This window comes from Pantherophis guttatus, chromosome 2 (assembly GCF_059756535.1).
Source record: "Pantherophis guttatus breed Tessera chromosome 2, ASM5975653v1, whole genome shotgun sequence".
Lineage (NCBI taxonomy): Eukaryota > Metazoa > Chordata > Lepidosauria > Squamata > Colubridae > Pantherophis > Pantherophis guttatus.
The window spans coordinates 147,387,051-147,409,288 of NC_142064.1; the positions used below are offsets into that span (position 1 = coordinate 147,387,051).

Sequence of the window (22,238 nt, forward strand, 5' to 3'; positions counted from 1 at the left end):
ACCCACCAATAGCCCACAGGTCCTGCTTTCTTGGAACCTATTTGCATCAGCACAAGAAACTGAAATAAGCAGTTAGTTTCTTTACCCTTTGCTTCTCTGTAACCTCTTGTGATTAAACTATTAGCTGCCATGTTTCTATCAGCTAGCTTTTCTTTCTAAGACCGCAGACATTTCCTCTTCTTCTAACTTTTACTCACTCTTGTTATTCTAAGGCACATTATTTTTCTAAGTACATGTTCTTTAAAATGTTAAATTATGTCCGATGCAAAAACAACCCTTTGTTATTTTCCACAGTTGTAACTTCGAAGGATCCCTAAACAAATTGTAAGTTGTAAGTCCAGGACTATCTGTAGTGTAATGCTACCCTATCGTAGAAGGAAGGCCCTGTGTTTAGCTGAAGCAAATCTAAGGCAGGGGTGAAATCTAAATTTTTTTGCTACCGGTTCTGTGGGCGTGGCTTAATTAGTGGGTGTAGCTTGGTGATAAGGTGACTGGAAGGGCGTGGCTTGTTGGCCAGGTGGGTGTGGCCAAATCAATGTCACTTCTTTGCCCTTTTTTAACCTACAAAACACAACACAACACAATTGGCTCACCCACAATGTAAACGCAGCTGTGCTAGACCCAAAATGGCCCCTGCAACAACCAGGAACCTCACACAGCCACAAAAAGCCCAAAAAACCAACTTTCACACTTCACACACACAAAATTCCACATACAGCTTTGTGAGATTTTGTGTGTTTGTGTAGTTAGAGTGAAACACTACAGAAACACACTAAATCTCAGAAAGCTGCACAAATATTATTTTATTTTAATTTATTTTTATTTTTATATAAAAGCAGCTAAATTTAAAACTTCCTAAACTTTAAATGGCTAGGTCTAAAAAAAGAACAACTAAAAAAAAACCCCAATTAACTATTTTTTTAAAGCTCCCAAAGGGGAAAAAAAACTTACCCAATAGAACAGGGGTCTCCAACCTTGGCAACTTTAAGTCTTGTAGACTTCAACTCTCAGAATTCCTCAGCCAGCTTTGCTTTGCTGGCTGAGGAATTCTGGGAGTTGAAGTCCACAACTTCCTGCCTGCTTGATTGCAGGCAGGGAGATTCAGTTCCTTGCTGATGCAATGGATTGCAGGGATTACAGGAAGGCATTGCGACCAGCAGCTAAGGTAAGCAAGCTGAGGCGGGGAGGCACCGATTAGCAGGCAACTCAGCTGGGGTCGTCAGAGCTTGGATCGTCAGAGCCATTTAAAAGGAAAAAAGTTTTTTTCTTTTACATGGCTCTGGCGATCCAAGCTGAGTTGCCTGATTAGCAGCAACTCAGCTGGGATCATCAGAGCTTGGCTCGTCAGAGCCTTTTTAAAGAAAAAAAAGGCTCTGATGATCACGTGGCTCAGCTGGGCATGGGGGGTGAAGGCAGGGATTTTTGCTACCGGTTCTCCGAACTGCCCGCCACCATCGCTACCTACTCGCCCAAGCTGGTCCAAACCGGGAGCCTTTCACCCCTGGTCTAAAGTATGCACTACATTAATATTTGCCCATAGACTCCATGAGATGGCTCAAAAGCATCCTGAATGCTATTTCTGAGTTTGAAAAGTGCTCCTGATAAATGTTATTGTCTACTGTGCCCTTCCCAAGTTTTCAAGTAGATTCATGGTGGGTTAAAGGACTCAACTTCCTTATTCTTAGGCAAGGCAACATTGTCTTCATATTCTACAGCTTCCCTAAAAAACAAGCAATATCTTCTGTGTTTATTTCCAGAACTGTGGTATATGAATGCCCAATCCTGCTGCACTTAAAACTTGAGGAAAGGGAAGTCAGGTGTGTTTAGATACTCCCTTATTTTCTGCTAGGTTCATCTGATACAGCTCCACAAGGTGTGAAGAACATCATAGGACATCATAGGACATCATGAGGCCACTCTGACTAGAACTCAGCCATACGATAAATTCATATCTTGAAAAAGTAGATTCCATAATTTGTGAAAACATAGACTAAGACCAGACTGTGAGTTATTAAAGCAAGATGGAGAAATCTCTTACCAGCCACCACAAGTTCTTCTTTGTCGATTTTAGATACACTTCCATGCTCCACTTTGCAAATATAATTGCCATTGTCTTCCATCTTGACTACCTTGCAATATGTTAGGGTCTCTCTGCCCTTCGTGCTATTCAGAATTGTTTTATTTTTCTGCAAGATAATTTCAGTTTGATCCTGGCGAAGTAGGACAGTTGAACATGTTATGCAGATCTTATCCCCTTCGGTAATATTCTGTGGTGGGTCGATGGTTATTTTAGGAACAGAAAATGGTTCTGCAAAAAAAAAAAAAGAAGAAGAAGAAGAAGCAAATCTATCATAATTTTAAAAAACACAAAATAACAGCATATGGAAAGGTTCTAGAGAGGTGACTACGTTACTCCGCTAAAGCAAAAACATGAGTCTGAACCTTGAGGGCTGCATAAGAATAAATAAAAATGAGATCCAGACAGATGTGAGGAAAGAAGAAATATTTATTCCTAAAAGAAAAACAGTTTGCATTTAAGTGCAAGCTGCAGAGAAATGGGGTACAGCAGCAGATTTTTTAAATAGGGGGAGCTTGTCTGGGTGTCATGTGCTGATTCTAGGATGACACTTGAGGGGCGTGTGTACTAGGTATATTTACTCTTGTGAATATGGAGCTCCTCTGGGAGACCCAATTTAATTAACTCTATTGTGTTTGCAGACCTTATCCTTAGATATGTGGATTAGGTCTAGGTAACTTTTTTTTTTTTAATTTGATTTATATACCGTCCTTCTCCGGAGACTCAGGGCGGCTTACAGTGCATTAAGCAATAGCCTTCATACTTTTGTATATTTATACAAAGTCAGCTTATTGCCCCCACAATCCGGGTCCTCATTTTACCTACCTTAGAAAGAATGGAAGGCTGAGTCAACCTTGAGCCTGGTGAGATTCGATCTTACTTTAATTGCAGACAGCTGGTGTTAAATTGCAGTGCTTCTGTCTGTTGAGCTATCCAGGCTCTATTTGAGGAAGTTTGCTAATTTTAGTTGATTAACTTAATTTCAGTTTGACTCTTAATTATCTAGTGGAGATGCTGATTCTCACCCTCCCCTTTGCTGCTCTTTTAGTGGAATTGAAGAGCAACATAGTAGCTCCCTGGAATAGTAGTCACTCACATAACTTAGAAATCACTAGAAAAACAAGGAAAAGGTGAAACAATTGGGGGGTTTTCGGTTCTGCCCATTGGTCAACTTGAGGGCAAACCCATGAGCTCATGGGATGCTTTCAAGCCTCACATCAGTAACAAAAAAGAGAGCAATTGTGCAATGGTTGAAAACAGTTGTTGGAATGAAAACTGTGGTTATGTGCAATGTTCTTATTTTCCCTGGGTTAAAAACATCAACTGCAGAAGGATACAAAGATGCATATATAGTATTACTTTCTCAGGGCAAAACAGTAGACATCTGACAAAATTGTACAAATGTAGTGGTAACTCTTTTAAGATGTCACAAGACTAATGGCTATTTTATTTTCTGTAATGATCTTTGAGGACTTAGATACTTCGACATTTAGTTCTGTTCAAAATGCTTCTATGAACAGTGAAAGAATTTGACAAAAACCTTTAATTGATTTTAAAATATACGACTGTCAGCATCAGAGATAATGTAGAACCAGTGATTTCGGCAGTTCTTGTATTTTGAATCATGAGTCAGCTAAAATGCTTGGAATATCTCTGACATTTTGAAAACCGCCTTGTTGATTCAAAGATCCATCTGTCATAGCAATTATTTATCAATATGTTAGGATATTGAATTTAGTAGGTGGAACAGTAAAGTGTACAATAGACCAGAACCAGGGGTGAAATCCAGCAGGTTCTGACAGATTCTAGAGAACCAGTAGCGAAATTTTGAGCAGTTCGGAGAACCAGCAAATACCACCTCTGGCTAGCCCCTGAGTGGGGCGGGAATGAAGATTTTGCAGTATCCTTCCCCTGACATGCCCACCAAGCCACGCCCACAGAACCAATAGTAAAAAAATTTGGATTTCACCACTGGCCAGAACACACAGTTGTAATTAATTAGAGAGTGCTGACTCATGCATGAGGCAATCTACGCTATGATTGGTTGCTGTAAGTATAAAGGAGGAGTTTCCCTTTCCTCCCTTTTTCTTCTGTGTGCTCTGTATACTGTTTAATTTACCCCGTAATGTTTCTGTGTTCCTGACCTTTTAGGAATATTTCATTGATTTTAGGAGTATTTCATTTATTTAACTTTTAGAAACATTTAAGGATATTTCATTGATTTGACATTTAGGAATATTTCATCAATTTAACTTTCAAGTTGGCTCCTAAAAGACAAGTTAACATGACATATGAGATGTAGAAAGAACTATTACTAAGTGATTCCTTAAAGTGTAAAAAAAAATGTAGGAGAGAATATATTTAGGCTGGTTGGGCTTACCATGAGAATGTATTTATCTGGGATTTGACCGGAAGTGTCGCGGTGAGACAGTCGGGGAATTAGCGGGCTCTGATGAGGTCCGCGAAAACCTGGACTGACGAACTGCTGCCGAGAGGTCTTTGGACCAGAACCGTCCTGTAGGGACGGGGAAGAAGGAGAGGCACCTCGGAACCAAGAGGAACAGGCAAGTTCCTTGAAGGTCAGAGGAATCTCTCTCCGATTCGGCGGCGGGGGTGGCAGCCATTGCGGCTGTCAAGAAGCTGGGGCAACCGGACTAAGTATTGAGCAGGAGTGGTGAATACAACAGAGTTTTTGAAGCCGGGTGAGTGACAGGCAACCTACAGGTGAAATAACAAAAAAAAAAAAAATTAAACCTGAAGCCCCCAGCCTAAAAATAGCAACTAATTGACATGGGGGGAGAAAAAGGGGAAGCAAGCGGAATTTAAAGGGACAAAACCCCAAAAAGAAAATTGACTTTTGAATAAAATTATCTGGAAAATTTTAAGAATTAGAAGAAGTAACCCCAAAATTGACTAAAGGATTGGAAAGAAAATAAATATATCCTTTCCTTTTGAAGGCTAAGAAAAATAAAAGATAATTGGATATTAAGCCCTGCAATAGAAGTGCTGTATACCTAAAGAAAAAATAAAGGAGGGAAAAAAAGGGGGGGGGGAAGTATTGTTTAATTTGGACTAGACTATAAAATTGATTTGGTATTTTCAAAGTTGAAAAGAAGAAAAAAGAAGCTAGATGGTGAACGAGGACTGATACAAAATGGGCACTTTGTTAAACAATTAAGAGAATTGTGGATTGTAGAGAGACATCTTCAGGAGAAAAAAGAGCATTGCAATTTGGAATCTTTGTTTTGGAAAATTTTGAACTACATCAGTGATAATAATTGTGAGAACTTTTGGGGAAGATTGCTTTGTCTGCAAGCGGCTTGACTTTAGAAAAAAAAGGAAAACAACGGAACTTTTAAAACTGGAACAATATAAACACAGAAAGAACAAAATGGCGCAGGAAATTAGAGAAATGATGGAAATAATGTACTTGTCATGGAAAGCAGAAATAAGAGGAATAATTACAATGTTACATGGAGAATCGAAACCTGAGGATCCAAAAATTGAGATAGAGCACGCTCAAGGTAACAAGGAAACAAAGACAGAGAAGCAAGACACAGAGATTGAATATAAAAAAAAAGATAAAGACAATGAGATTAATTTTGGAAAAATAATTGAATATGTAAATAGTAATAATAAAAAGGTTTTTAGAGATTACATTGGGATTAACAATGGAAAAAATAGAAAGGGCAGAAAGAGACAAAGAAGGAATGAAGGGTGGCATAGAAAGAATATTAAAAACTTAAATGATTACACTGGGATTAACAGTGAAAAGAAAAAAGAGAGAGGAAAAGGATGGAAAACAACAGGAAATGCAGGGCAAAACAGAAGAGTCCAGATTTGTGAAATACAGAATGATTACACTGGAATAAACAGTGGGATAAATAGTGAGGATATAAGAAAAGGAGAAAAGAGATCGGAACAAGGAGAAACTTAGGGCAAAAGAGGAGAGTTCAAGATTTTAAAACACAAAAGAAAAAAAGGAGAAAGAAAAAGGCAAAAATAAAAATGGGAAGGGAGTAAAAGAAATGAAAGAGAAAGATGTTATATATATTTAGAATTGAAATATGAAAAGTAGTAACAGCTAGAACATTGTTAAATTTAATTAGGGAAATTGTAATGATTGAAATATTTTTAATTGTATATTGTGATGAAAGTAAAAATGATTAAGTTGTGATTTGGAGCATTATATAGGCAAAACTATCTGGTTTATTGGAAGAGTTTAATGAGTAACATAAGGGGGGGAAATTATTTGGTTTATTATTATTGGTAAATATAACTAATTCACTTGTAAGAAATTGGATTGCATGAAAATAATTGGAAGATTTATGTTCATACTGATTAATATACCCAAAAAAAGATATATAATTAACTGATTTATACTAAAATGTTGGATTTATATTAAACAATTGTAATGTTTCGTTTAGTTTAGTTTTAGTTTATTGCGATTTATATGCCGTCCTATCTCCAATGGACTCAGGGCGGCTCACAACAGTAAAATACACAATAACATTAATACAGTATAAAATTAAAAAGTCCGAATTAACAATTTAAAATCAATTTAAAAACTATTAAAAATGTTACATAATTAACCAATGTGAGGATAGATATAAAAATAGATGGCAATGGGAAGGGGTATAATATAGATAGAAAAGAAAAATTGAATTTGATTATGATTAAGATTAGAGGTGAGAAGGAAGGGTAATATTGGTTTTTTTAAAAAAAAATAGATAAGGAATACATATGGCAAAAAGGAAATATAGAAATTGTAAACTTAATTGAAATGACTAAACATAGTTTAACTTTATGAACTGGCCAAATACTCTGTTCAAAGAAAATACATTGTATGTTTGTATGTGTGTTTGTCCAAAAAAAATTAAAAAAAAACTTTTATAAAAAAAAAAGAGAGAATGTGTTTATCTGGGATAATGGGAATCTACAACTCAGTTTGCAGCACTTTTTAAACAAAATCAAAAAGCATAATTTTACTTATTAGTTTTGAAAGTAAAAGGCTGACTAACTTACCAGAAACGGTGACAATGGTTCGGTTACTGCGCTTGGATGTTTGAGGTCCTTCCATTGAATTCATCTGGACAGCACATTCAAAATATAAAATACTGTCTCCGGCATCGATGGGAAATTCTAACTCAACAAAATTTTCATGTTGCGATGCTCGTTTCCTCTCATGTACAGCTCCATTTGCAGACTGCGCAGTTTTATAAAATGTGAAATAAAAAGGTGGCTTTTCTTCTGGCACTTCACAGCGTAAAAGTACATTTTCACCTTCCATCACTTCAGTTCTCTGGACACTCAATATTGGCTTCATTATGCCTTCAAAATAGAGAAGCATTCATGAATTAAAAGATATATTTGCAAGTGACAAGCTGGAAGTCATTTTAAACAGCCTGATCTTGGGATGCATGAAAAATCTTGAGCTCAAGCTATTTTTTCAAGCTCTGAAAAAAGGAAGCCTAGGATCTTGGATCTTTTCTCCCTAAAGATCTTCTTCTAAAGTTCTTCTTTTTTTTCTTGAAGTTGTTATAACAAGTTATAAGTTATGACAAGTTATAACAAACTGGAGAACCATGTTGGTTAAGGCACAGGGCTAGAAATCAAGGAACCGTGAGTTCTAGTGCCATGTTGGACATGGAAAACCAGCTGGATGACTTTGGGACAGTCAGTCTGTCTCTTTCTCAGCCCAACTAGCCTCACAGGCAGGGGTGAAATCCAGCAGGTTCTGACAGGTTCTGGAGAACCGGTAGCAGAAATTTTGAATAATTCGGAGAACTGGCAAATGCCACCTCTGGCTGGCTGCAGAGTGGGGTGGGAATGGAGATTTTGCAATATCCTTCCCCCAGGAGTGGGGAGGGAATGGGAATTTTGCAGCATCCTTCCCCTGGAGTGGGGTGGGAATGGAGATTTTACAGCATCCTTTCCCTGCCACACCCAGCAAGCCCTGCTCACCAAGCCACACCCACAGAACCGGTAGTAAAAAAGTTTGAATTTCACCACTGCTCACAGGCTTCTTGTTGTGAGGAAAATAGGAGGAGGAAGGAGCATTAGGTATGCGTTATTTATAAAAATAATAAAGACAGGAGAAAAAAAAATAGCCCAAAGACTGACAGAGAGATATTTTTGATAAAGTGAAAAAAGTGCCACTTTCTTTGGGAAAAGGATCACTAAAGAAAGCCATTTTATATATCATGGTTTTTTAATGGATTAGAGCCAAATGCCACTGAAGTGTTGCAAAACCTCTTTGGATTTCTTCCTTGTAATGCAGACTTGGAAAATGCTGTTTTGTTGCTTTGGAGATTTGTAACACTAAATGGTAGAATAAAAGGATTTTCAAAAAAAAAAACTGAATAAAAATCTGCAGTCCAGATAGAATTTTACACAAGAGAAGCTACATTCACAGAAAAATACCAGGAAGATATGTCTATGAAAAACATGGGACACAAGTGAAAAGGCTGGGTGCTTTCCAGGAAAAAGTCTAAAATATGTTAAGTAAAGAAAATGAAAAATAACACAAAAAGATTTTCTGCAATAAGTAGAAAGAAAAGAAAAGAGAAAGAGAAAGAGAGAAAGAGAGAAAGAGGGAGGAAGGAAGGGAGAAAGAAAGGAGGAAAGAAAAAAGACAAAGAAAGAAAGAAAGAAAAGAAAAGTAAAGAAAGGAGGAAAAGTTAGAAAAAAGCACTGTGGTAAAAATACAATGAAAATTTGTGTTTAATCTTTCCTATCTATAAAGAACAATTTTAATATCTGAGTTGTTCCTTCAAAATATAAAGAGACCCCTACCTTCAACTTTAACGAGCAAAGGATCACTGGATTTTTTTTTCTCTTCAACGTTTAATGAACATTCATAGTCTCCTGAAGAAGAAAATCTAGCCTGTGAGATTGTATACTGGGCGCTATCTTGTTCAACTGTGTTAGTGAACAGAAGCTCACCATCCTTGAAAAATGAAAATGTGTAATTCAATCGGAAATGTTCATTCTTGCTAATGTCCACAGAACAGTTGAGGATGAGTGATTCTCCATTGCGCACTTCATTTTGTGGAAAAGCCTGGAGTGAAACTTTATTGATAGTGAACACTGGAAAAGAAGAGAAATGTTCATGATATTAGTTTCAGGAATCATCCATAATCTGTCCTCATCCCCCGAAACAATTACATTGGATCCATACATCCAATGCATTTGAATAGGATGTTAGCCTCTAAAGAAATCTGATTGGATTTCTTATGAATTTTTTGATTAATCAAATCAAGAATAGGCTTGATTTGATTAATAAAAAATTTACATGATTGTATGCTTTGATTTGCATTTATTTGATATGTTCTTAAACTGAGTAAAGATGATAGACTTGAAGTCCAAAGCATACTAGATTGCAAAAGACTGTACTAGGTCGTTGTGTAAGGTATTAGTCATCTTTTCACTTGATGTTTCTAAATATCCAGCCTTATTTTTTCCACAGAAGGATTGTTTCAGCTGATGGAACAACTTCCTTGAGACAGTGGTGGGATTCAGCCAGTTCGCACCATTTTGGGAGAACCGGTTGTTAACTTTTTGAGCAGTTTGGCAAACTGGTTGTTGGAAGAAATCATTAGGGCAGAGAACCGGTTGTTAAATTACTTGAATCCCACCACTGCCTTGAGAGCAAAACTGAGGGGTTAACAAAAGAGAAAACCTGAGCAATCCAAGGGGGCTGTCTCTCAACAATGAGGAATGACAGTGAACCAAGTGTAAATTAAATAGGAGGTTGGTGTGGTATGGAAATTGAGGGATGCTATACTTTTTGACTGATATATTCTATTGTATTTGAATTTGCTAACTAGAGATCCATCATAAGCTTTTCTCCTCATCCTATTCCTTTCCTCTTCTGCTGCAGCATTTTAGAATCGCCCCCCCGCCCCAAATCTGCCCCGGTGGTCTGTGGAAACTGCATGGGAGAAGTCTTATTCCCCCCAATCATCCTTCTTCTTCATGTTATTTGTCTTTCATTTATTTCTTAACTTTAGTGTATATGATCACCCACTCGTACCTGACAGAAACAATAAAATAGCCTGTGATCAAACAACAAGAACACTTTGAGAGCAATTAAAAAGAGCTCATTTGGTCTAGTGATTAAGGCACTAGGCTAGAAACCGGGAGACAGTGACTTCTAGTTCTACATAAGGCATAAAGACAATAGGGTGACCTCAGTGGTGAAATCTTCCCCAGTTTGCCACCGGTTCGCTGCCTGGGCATGTGCAGCATGTGCATGCGCAGTGCATGCCAAAAACACGCTGTGCACACATGCATGCACAGTGCATGCCAAACACATGCTGCGTGCACATGCAGAGTCCACACCAAATGAATGCTGCATGTGTGCGCATGCACAGTACGTGCCAAACTTGTGCTGCGTGCGGAAAAAGGAGGCTTGGGAAGGTAAGTAGAACAGCAAGCGGGGGGGGGAAACAGCTGTGCCGCGTGATTTAGATTCACTAGAAAGCAGCGATTTTAAATTGTGCGGCACAGCTGATCGTCGGAAACCAACCGGTAACTTTTTTTTTATTACCGGTTCACCGAACCAGTAGCTTTATCACTACTGGTTCACCCGAACCAGTGCAAACCGGTAGGATTTCACCACTGGCTGACCTTGAGCCAGACATACTCTCCCAACTCTCAAAAGAAGGCAATGACAAACCACTTCTAAAATCTTACCCAAAAAAATTCAGGAAAACAACCCAGCCAGTCACTCATTCCTATTGAATGCTCAAATCTCTCTCTCTCCCTCCCTCCCTCCCTCATATGGTCAACATGACCATATGTTGAGACGCATGGAACACTGTTGCCTTCCCACCGAAGTAGTACCTATTTATCTACTTGCATTTGCATGCTTTCAAATTGCTAGGTGGGCAGAAGCTGGGGCAGGAATTGGAGCTCACCCCTTTGCGCAGCATCTTTAACTGCTAAAAATATTATTTATAAACTTGGTTGTTTGGATTGAGGTAAAACATACATTTCATAAATGAAAGGAAGGAAGGAAGGAAGGAAGGAAGGAAGGAAGGAAGGAAGGAAGGAAGGAAGGAAAGAAAGAAAGAAAGAAAGATAAAGCTGCCAATCTTGCGTCTCATTCCCTAAACCAAAGCCTCACCATGTTCATTGCCAGTCAACTAGCCACATCAGAACCAGCTCACTGCCTTAGCACGCCTCTCATTTTCTGAACTTTGCAGATGCTTTGTGGCAATGGATCAGTATCTATAAACTGAACTTGCAGTGTGGGAGTGATAATACAAGCAGCAACAGGAATTCGGAAAACTGACAATGGTTACAGTTATTAACTGTGAGTCCAAATGAAACAGATTTGGCACAAGTGACCCCAAAAGAAAATGCAAACAGCAAATGCACTTATTAAGATTTAGTGAACTTGGGGATCCATTCTCCCTAAGATGATTTCTCCTGAGGAACATTATTGAGTAACAGAAATTTGTGCTAAGAGTTGCTGTTATTGGGTGCATTATATTATTCAACTGTTACTAAATACTTTTACACTGAATGTTTGATGAAAAATTTGGCTGAGAAAGGTCTGGGAAATGCAAAGGAATAGTAAGGTATCTACAAATACAACTATCCTATCACCAAATAATGAATTACTCTACATTAAATATGAAACTAAAGGAAGCGGGCTTTGTTTAAGTGAGAAGTCCCCACATCTTTTAAAAAAATATTTATTTAGTGATCCATGATGGCAGAAAATTCAAGAAACACTGTCCTAACTAATCCTGCCCATAATGCTTATCCACCAAGCTTTCAATCAAGCTGAAGTCTCCCACTTACTGCCCGATTCTCTCTCTCTCTCTTCCGTACAAAATCCCTCTACAAGTATTAATTTTGTTATTTTGTTCATGAGAGGAATGTACGTTGATGAATTAGTTATAGGTCATTTCCACACTTGTGACTCATAGCAGCCTCCAACAATTGTAAAGTGATATAAAGCCTGTCCTCACTATATTATTTTGTCCTCGCTACTATTATTTTGGCACAATAATGATTGGGTGATTCTAGAAGATACTATAAATTACTGGTGTGGAAATGACTTCAGTATCTTTCTAAGGGAAGCTTTCCAGATGTGTGCTATCAAAGCTTTTTTGTTTTTTAAATAATTTTTGGAGCAATCTGTCTGTACCATCCTTATATACTGAGATGGATCCAGTGGTGATATTCAGCTGGTAGGAACGGCTGTGGGAGGCTCCACCCACCCACCTAGATATCATTACATCCTGTTTTTGACGCTCTGCGCCTGAGCAGAAGGTCCTGCACATGCGCAGAGGTGTCACACGCACCCTCACATTTGCGAACCGGTAACGAAGGTAAGTCAATACCACCCCTGGATGGATCTGCTTCCTTGATCTAAACTAGTGAGCAGATGCTAGGAAAATGTGGGTCTTGATTGATCCTAAACTGACCAATCCATAGAACATGTCATGATAGGGAGTGCAGCAATTTGATAAATCAATAAGCAATAAAATGTTGCAGGCCTTTGTCCCTGCTATTAGGGCATTGTGAGAACTACAACTGATTGCAAACAAAACCCCTTGAAAAAGTATTGGGAAGTTCTCAGGAGACAATGTATTCCACTCCACAGAATGAATATTAAAGTGGGTTGTTTCCTTGCGTTCTTATCCATTTGTCAATTATGAACATAGCACATAAATTTTCATAATCTGGCCAACCTACTGAGGGGAGAGCAGAGGAACCCTAACTTTTGGAAGTTTTTACAGCTGATCTTTCAAAGCAGTGAGTTGGGGAGGGGGCAGGGAAAAGAAAGATTGTCCTGGAAGAGCCAGTGGTAGAAACAGCTGGAAGATCAAGAGAAACACCAAGTCTTTAGATGTCATTGGCAGTAGCTGCTATTGGGAAAAGACATTAGAGACTTTCGGATCTTTGAAAACTGCTATAGATAGATTGCTTTCCTGCGGGGAAAACTGTAGAAAGCTTTCCTAAGACACAAGGAAAATTTAAGCATGAATTAGGCATGATTTAGGAGTTGAATCAGGTACATTTGAGGTTAATTCAGGCTACCAGGACAGTTTGTTTACATTAAAGAGGCCGAATGCAGAAATAGCCATCACTTAGGTTGAGTTTTTTCCCTATATTATTGAGAGTATTTCTGTTGTTCATTAACAGTTGGGTTGGATTGATATTGGATACTGTTGGCAAAGCAACTTAAGGACAAAGGCCTTGGAGTAGTGTCTGGGTTTGTCGGAAAAAGACAAAATTGTGTGGCCTGTTGTTTTACAGGTGACACTGCTGCAGCTAGATAATTTTAGGCTCTGAAAGTGATCTCTGGAGCCAGTCTAAAAGGCTACACTGTGTATGTTCTTCATGTAAAGTGGACCAACACAATTTTCCTTCTCCCCTACTAAGCTGCTGTTCCATTGGAATAGCAATTAGTGATGCTTCATTCCTGATAAAAGACAACAGACCAAAGGTAGTTTTGCCAGTCCTGACTGAAACAAAAATAAGACCTTTAGCATATGAAATCTCATGTTTTAAATAGACCAAAAACAAGGTCGGCTTCCATACAGGGGACAGGATTTGGAGATGACATTTGCAATCATCCATTTCTATTCAGGAAGCCTAAACGTGATTGCCATTCCTAATTCACAAAAAGGAGTTTTGCTCAGAAATGATGTCTAACCAAACGAAATGTGCACTATGGCTGATTGCAGGACAGGATATTATAATATGCCAGGGAATTTTCAGGGAAGGTTCTGGTAGAAATTTCTTGATCTTACAGATTGGTGCCTATTCCTGAACAGGCGCCATGTCCCTCTGAGCCTATTACTGCCACCATTGGATCAAGCACCCGATTTGCTTCCAACTTAGCTGTAGCTCATCTGTTGTTTTCCTTTTCCTTGGGCTGCAAAACTGGAGCTTCCTGGAGCTTAAAGACAGAACATTTTTCCCATTAGTGGGAATGTTTGCCTCATAGCACCCCTTAGCTCCTTGGCTGCCTTCCTTCCACACAATTATGTAGCCATGGCGACTAGCAGCTATTTTTTTTATCTGAAAACAAACATGATGAAGCAGAAATGGGAATGCAGGGTGGGGTGCAAACTGGCATGCCAATTCTGGCATTGCCCCATGGAGATAGTGCTGGTCAGACAAATGTGGATCATTGCCAGAAGGCTTCTGAGATTTTGGTGAAGAACATTTGGGGAGACATCTGGTGGCTGAATGGAAAAGTCCCAAGGTTATATAATTTCAAATAGAAATAGAGAAAATGTTGGAGGCACTAGAAACTCTAAGGGAATGTCTGTATTTGAAAGATGGAGTATGAAGCTGAATCCAGCACGGAGTTAAAATATGAGGAAAAGCCAGACTTGCTATTCTTGATGGATTCTACAGAAGGACCTCATAGACTGACATAGCTGCTGGAGGCAGGGGTATCCTGCTTGTTTTTCTTCCCTGTATGATGCCTACAGTCTTTGGAGGAACCCAACGATCTTCACAATGATCTACTGTATGTAATCAAATTTTAAAGGGGGTGGAGAATTTGCTTGTATCTACTGTAATGAAGATCGGTAGTCGTTTCTTTAAACATTCCTTCTTTTTTCTTTTCTGCACCTTCTATTCACTTTTTCCCTATCTTTTCTTCTTTTTTGTTTTAATTTGTATTTTATAAATGTTATAATCTCTAATAAAAAGTATTGCAAAGAAAAAGCTTTACCCAAATTACATGCTAGTTTGAAATGTACCGCATCACATGACGAAAAATGGGGCTTTAATATTAAATTAAGCTGAAAAAGGTATTGAACAATCAGAGACTAAGGATTGGCACCCCGTACAATTTCCAAACGTGTATTTGGACTTTGGCAGGTCTTTGATTTTCTGGGTTCAGTCTTAGAATTCCTACTGTAAATATTGTCGGTTCTGAGCAAGAATTATGTTCTCATGTCACATAACCTTGGCACCAACATCTTTCTAACACATTCTTGTGTTGTGTCCTCATGAAGTTGCCTTCCTCTTGTTCCCAGCCAAAGAATGAGACAAGGATACTACATCCTTGTTGTATTAGTAATGCCATCCACGGGCAGTCTCAAAGTTGATAAAATCTGTTAGGCGTTGTCTCCCATTACTTGGAAGAAGTCAACGGCTGCAATGACTAGGAACAAAGGAAATGGAGACAGGATAGGGATTGGCAGTGGGAACTACAAAGAAAATGCTGGTACGGTTTCTGCAGATCTGAGGAAGGGCGGAGGACACTCTAATTTATTTATGGAGAAAGGCTCAAGAAATAAATGGCACCTGTAAGCTTTTAAGCAAAGGGCTATATTGAAACAGAGTGAATAAGAACAATCAAAATCTGCCTTTACAAAATTTTAAGAAAAATCATGTGCCCATTATAATGTGATTAGCAGTAGGAAATCAATGATTTGGCCATTCTTCTCCCTCCTCCAATCAATTAATTGGCTTAGCAAATGATGGCTTGATTGCTGACATCTAATAATGGCAGCAAGGAACTAGCAGTCTGTTTCCCACATGGTATCTACTGCTGGCTGTACACTATAGATTTGTAAGACTTACCCTTCCTACAGCTGAGAACTATATGGAGCCCATCTGCCCACCCGTCCATCTCCCGAACACATTCAGTTATGTGAATTTTGATTCCTAAACTTCTTAGAAGAAACTCAATTGGAAGTCCACACATCTAGAAAATGCCAAGTTTGAGAAAGATTGCCCTAAACAAGTAGTCCTTGATTTATGACCATAATTTAGTCCAAAATGTTTATTACTAAGCGAGATGTTTCTTAAGGGACTTTTGCCCCATTTTACAACCTTTCTTGCCACAGTTGTTAAGTGAATCACTGCAGTTGTTAATAACAGGGTTGTTAAGTGAATCTGGCTTCCCCCTTGACTTTGCTTGTCAGAAGGTTGTAAAAGGGGAACACATGACCCCAGGACACTGCAACCGTCATAAATATGAAACAGCATCTGAATTTTGATCACATGACCATGAGGATGCTGTAGTGGTCGTAAGTGTGAAAGACGGTCATAAATCACTTTTTTCAGTGCCCTTGTAACTTCAAAAGGTCACTAAATGAACTGTTGTAAATCAAGGACTACCTGTACACACAATCAAGACAGACTGGCAGAGAAGATATAAACATCTCTCGAATCATGACACTGACACTGATGTCTAAAGCATTTATTTCCAAAGTGGGAATGATAAATGCCTTGTAATCTGTTTACGTGCATATGTGAAAATTGAAGATTTCAAAATAAACATCAATCATCTCACTACATAACTGACTGATGGTTACCACCAAGAGTTCTATTTGATAATTCAACCAGCAAAGTTAAACGTTCCATTAGAATGGCTCCCAAGCCTGCCTTTTTCAAAAACATTTTGTTCCTTCACAAATAAGATGTTTTTAATGCTATGCCCATTTTCAAAAAGTCATTGTTATTTTTTATCAGTTCATCAGTGATTTAAATCACTCCAGCTGTCCCCAGTTGAAGTCAGGAAATCTGTGATCTTTGTTAGTTTACCACAACTCAAGAGTTTTTTTTCTGCTTTAGATCATGGGTTGGAATAATCTTATTAATTATAAAATAGCATCAAGGTCAACATGTAAGTGTTAGGCATCCATGCATTCAATAACTGTACGTTTTCACATTTTTTCAGGCTATAGAACATGTTACACAGGTAAAACAATATCCTCTGAACCCCCGATCCAGAATTTAAAAACCCTAATAAAAGAAAAATGGACGTGTTCAAATAAACTTTTTACATTTTCTTTTCCTTTTGTTGTTGTTGGTTGCTCTTGGAGTCTCATGAAATCCCATCGAATTCTCATGGAATCTTGAGATCTTTGGAACACAATTTGACAAACGCAGAACCATTTTCCACTATTGTGGAAAATTTGGAACGTGCTGAATAAAACATTTTGAAAAACAAGGCAGCCATTGTGGTCATTTCTACCAACTAGCAGAGTTGAAAATGATTTTGGATCATTTATCCAATGGGTCATTCATTTCCCCATATTTAGGGAAACATTCAGTGCTCCCAAGTCAGGCAAAAGTGCCAAAAAATGGGAAGATACAATATATTACTCTGATATTGAGTCAAAGATTACAGTATCTTATTTCTAGGAAATGGTTCTTTGATCCTTTTTCTCCTAAATTCATACTATAAAGTAATCCAGATCTCGGAAAGAGAACCAGTTTGGTATAATGGTTAAAGCCGCAGACTATAAACTAGGAGACATGAGTTCTAGTTCCACTTAGGCCCAAAGACAGCTGGGTGACTTTGGGCTAATCACTCCCCCTCTGCCCTCCCACTTTCAAGATCTTGCTAGGAAAACTTCAGGGATTTGTCCAGGCAATTGCCAAGAGTCAACATTGACTTGAAAGCACTAAATTCATATATTCTTATCATCAAAACAGTGGTGGGTTTCTACCGGTTCTCCCTGGTTCGGGCAAACCAGTAGTAGCTGCGGCGGCTGGCTCCGCCCACCCACCCAGGCATCATCATGGATGCTCTGTGCATGTGCAGAAGCACCACGCACAATTGTGCGCTCCCAATTCCAAAGCAGTAGTGAAGGTAAGTGGAAACCACTACTGCATCAAAGGTATATTTTTATCCTTTTCTATTTTAAAGCACAAATATAATTTGCCTAGTATGTATTACTTTGTCAGTACAGACAATTATAACATCTACTGACATCCCCATTTAGATCTGGGACATTTTTAGCCCCCAAAACATTAACGTAAGGCAAGCAATTATTAATGTGATTCGGACACCCTGAAATTGCACTTCATAAATTTAAGTTAGTGATTAATCAATTTGATATGCAAGCTTTAATGTTTGAATGGAATAAAGAATTAGAGATTTTCTACGTTGTCCAGACAATAGGAAGAGGTATTAATGCCAAACATTTCAGTAGATCTTATGTCTTATTCAACAAAAATATATATTTTAGACACGTTTCGCTTAAATAGAAAAGGCCTGAGAAAATCTTAATGCAGTTGGAGATATAATGAGATTAACACTTCATTTAAACTTGTTTTTGTTCCTTTTAAGGAGAAAGTTATTACATGGATTAATTCATCTGTGAGAATATCCTTAGAAGTTTTTATTATTTCTATCAACTGCAAATTGACTTCTGGGCAAAGAAAATTGATTCCCTGTGTCTTATATTATAGCTATTAAAAAATGTTATTTTCTCAATACTGAAAGAAAACCATAAGGCTCCAGCTACTTAATGGCTTTCAGAAGTGATGTTAGCAACATATGAATAAATTGCCTACAAAGCTAAATTAGTGATTATAATGAAATATGACTATTATTTATTGAAATGTTTATGTAAAAATTTCATATATGTTGTGTGTGAATGAATGAATGTTTCCAGAACAAAAATAATGCAAAAAGAAATAATAAGCACAAGTTAAGAAAAAAGAAGAGAAAACCTAGTTCATATGATTAACATTCATTACACTTATATTTTTTCTGCTCTTCCAAAACATTATTAATTCCATCACATCTAGACACAACTCTCACTTTCCAGTTAATAAAGCGGGAAGAAAGACACTCCTGTACAAAGCTGTTTTTACTTCTTCCAGAAATATTAAATCCTTAAAATCAGACCTCATACTGAGTGTCACAGCTAATATGTAAAAAAAGAGAAGGCATCAATCAGACACATCACACTTAGAACAAAAACCTATAAACCCCATTATAACTTGGTATACTGTGTGAATTGAACAACTGTAGTTTGTAAACCATAGCTTCTGATTGTTATGGCTTGTCAACAAACAATGATTGAGCAAAACTACCACTTGGTGAAATAATTCTCAAAGTTTATAATATTGCAACTTCCACAAATAATAACTGAATTAGTATCTATCCCTTCTCTCCAATAATAACCTACATTCTTTCAGCAACGAGGCTCTTTTGAGTACTTCAAAATTCAAAAAGTTTGGGTAGTCTTGCCTCACATAATCTGATATGATCTATTCCTACATGAATATAAGCAAATTTTTTCCAATTTCTACTATTTAGCAAAAATTGCTACTTGTTCTTCGCTTCCAAACTAGGACCACAGTTCTTAAGAAGTTATCCTCTGAATAGGGTTTGTGGCATTAAAATTATCGTTTGAACTTAATATGATGTGACTTGTCCAATCCTGTTTTAAGGAATTTCTTTAAGCAGTCAATGACATTGGTGATGATGGGGAATCTGAACATGAATGATAACTTCAGGGGTCCCCACTGGGTGCCAAAAGTGAGTGAACATTTCGGCCAACCATATGCTAAAAGGAGAAAACCTCCATGTAATATTCCAAAAATTACAAATACTTTCTGAAAGTTCTCTTTTGCTTTGAAGGGCAATGAAAATCGGTGCCTTTATAATATCCACAGTTAATTTTTGTCCCAGATACCTCCCTCCCTCCCTCTCTCTCTTTCTCTCACACACGAGAAGAGAAGAGAAGAGAAGAGAAGAGAAGAGAAGAGAAGAGAAGAGAAGAGAAGAGAATTCCCCCCCGACCCTGCATTAGGGTTTCAACCTGAATTGGCAATGAAGGCACAATGGCTATTGACACTTTTGAAAAATAGGAGACCTACTTTTAAGCTATTGTAAATAATTTGAAACAGGTATACAGTGAAGAATGTAAGATTTAGTATTGATTATGATTCAGGTTGATAATTATAATGATGACTTGAGTCTATGAGGAAACCCAATCAATACCTTCTGTGATTTCTATATTAGAAGAACAACTAACAGCTTTATGCTCTTTTTAAAGTCTAATCAATATTTTATGGATCGAGCCTTAGCGAATTGCAGTCCACTTATTTGAGTTCATGGGATATTACGCTTACTGAAATACAATAGGAATAGCTTCTACAGTACATGCTCACATAGTAATAAGATTTCAGAATATTCCATGATTATTATGAAAAAATTGTGGTTCAGAATGCTTCTTCTCTGATAAATTTGTTAGACATTAAAGGTGCCATAAGGGAATTATAGAGTTGACTATATTAGAATAACTTAGCCCATAACATAACCACTGTAGAAGCTGAAGATGGGAATAAAGAACATTCTGCGTTTACACTTTAAACATATTGTGACTTTTAAATTTTCACCCGGGCCAAATACTTGTCTCACATAGCAGATCTAGAGCAATAAATATTTGTATACCTTCCAATTTATTCAGAGTAGAATGGTACATATATTTCAAAACATGCAAACTCACCATTATCTTGACTTTTCACCTTGTCGCCTAAGAGGAAGGAGAAGGAGAAGAGCATTAAACAACGGGTAGGAGGAAACATGTATTAATTTGTTTCTACTGCTTGTGTCCCATCCAGAACTTACAAAATAAGAGGATCAACAGCAAAAGGCAATACATCTCGTAATCGGAAAGCGAACATGAAACTCCAGCATAAAGAAATGATCATGAGTTCCAATAGTTCTCTCCTTTAAGGACTTTATCTTTTCTAAAAAACGAAACTCCGGCAGCACGAAAGTCCCAATGGAAGATAATGGGGCAGATGTGTTTTCAGCAACCAAGTACTACAAACTGGCAAGATATTGGTCAAGCGTTCATTCCCATTATTGGAACTGGAAGTGGCAAACAATACAGATCAGTCTCCAGCAAACAGACAGGAAATGACTGGCCTTTCCGTAAAGCTTTTGTTAACACATTTGCTTTGTCCAATTTTCTTAAAGTACACTGAAAACCAGAAGTCCCAATGATATTTTTTCAGTGTGTTTTAAAATAATTTTGAATGGCTACTTTAAAGCGTATGAAAGTCATTCTTTAAGTGTGCTTTTACAGAGCCAGACATACAGACTTATGGTTGGTTTTACAAAGGTAGCAAGTTTTTACTCATGAACGTTTTTCTTTCTTTCTCTCTCTCTCTCTTTCTTTCCTTCCTTCCTTCCTTCCTTCCTTCCTTCTTTCTTTATTTCTTTCCTTTCCTTTCCTTCCTTCCTTCCTTCCTTCCTTCTTTCTTTCTTTTTCTTTCTTTCTTTTTTCTTTCTTTCTTTTTTCTTTCTTTCTTTTCCTTCCTTCTTTACTTCCTTTCTTTCCTTAGTTCCTTCTTTCTTTCTTTCTTTCTTTCTTTCTTTCTTTCTTTCTTTCTTTCTTTCTTTCTTCTTTTCCTTCCTTTCTTTCCTTCTTTCCTTCCTTCCTTTTCTTTCTTTCTTTCTTTCTTTCTTTTCTTTCTTTCTTTCTTTCTATGGCAAAGCTATTGAGCAAGTGTACACTGTCTTGAACACAGCATCCATTTTTCGTACAAATAATCATTTCTAGATGTTGGTGCCTATTCAGGAAAATCTGTATTGGCTGCAAGGATGACTGTGGATAATTGGTTTAAATGAGGATCTGTTGTCTGGTTGTGGTTGTAGTTCTGGTACTAACTATGAAAGCTGGAAATGGTTAGGTCTTGCCACTCTAGCTATGAAACCCTCCAGGGGCACATTTGCAGTAGAGTCAAAATCTCATTTTGCTACCCTTATTGAGTCACCCGGAGGACTAAAAAATGAGAATAAAGTAAAACAAAATAACAGACTCTTAGCAAGCAGAAGGATGTTGGAATAACACATTCTTTACTACCAACATCGACTTACTGCATAAAGGATTATAAAGCATCTCAGCTCTTTTCCGTCTGAGATTAGCACATGAGCTGTTTCGAAGATCTCAGGCATATAGTATAGATGCCTAGCCACATTACATTTAATGTGGCATTGCACACTTAAGGAGGATTTAAACCTGGGATAGGTTTATTCATTGTTTCATTCCAATGATAATTTACATATCAACGAAGGTTTTACAAACGAAACAGACCGTCCCTAAATGGCTAGAGCCTTCTAAACCTGTTCATTTTCAACCTTCATGGTTTCTGCTGCCTGTGCTGATGAGAACTGCGGAGATTGTGTTAAGTCCAAAACAACATGAAGACTCTGGTTTGGGCAAGGTTGCCGTTAAATGAACTCTCCCTTTCCCATCCTCAGCGCACACTTGTGAACTGGGCTAATGACCGTGGAACATTTAAATGAGGATCCATATCAGTGGAAAGGAAAACAGATTGGGCTTTTGAGGTCCGTGGCAAAAGAATTCATAGGATTTTAAACTTTTTAAGCAAGCGCAATCCCAGGAACTTTCCTTTGTGA

The 22,238-nt window shown here is 37.8% G+C and overlaps 1 protein-coding gene across 1 annotated transcript in view; it reads right to left on the minus strand.

Annotated features, from left to right (window-relative positions):
* PECAM1 (platelet and endothelial cell adhesion molecule 1) overlaps positions 1-20,919 on the minus strand; it is a 58,774-nt gene extending 37,855 nt beyond the window's left edge. The window contains exons 1-5 of the mRNA XM_060688814.2: positions 20,439-20,919; positions 20,317-20,343; positions 8,873-9,166; positions 7,103-7,408; positions 2,039-2,308 (exon numbers count right to left, since the gene is read on the minus strand). Of these exons, the coding sequence (XP_060544797.2) occupies positions 2,039-2,308; positions 7,103-7,408; positions 8,873-9,166; positions 20,317-20,343; positions 20,439-20,472 (931 nt within the window). The 5' untranslated portion in view covers positions 20,473-20,919. The remainder of the gene's footprint in view (positions 1-2,038; positions 2,309-7,102; positions 7,409-8,872; positions 9,167-20,316; positions 20,344-20,438) is intronic.
* Between the last annotated feature and the right edge of the window lie 1,319 nt (positions 20,920-22,238).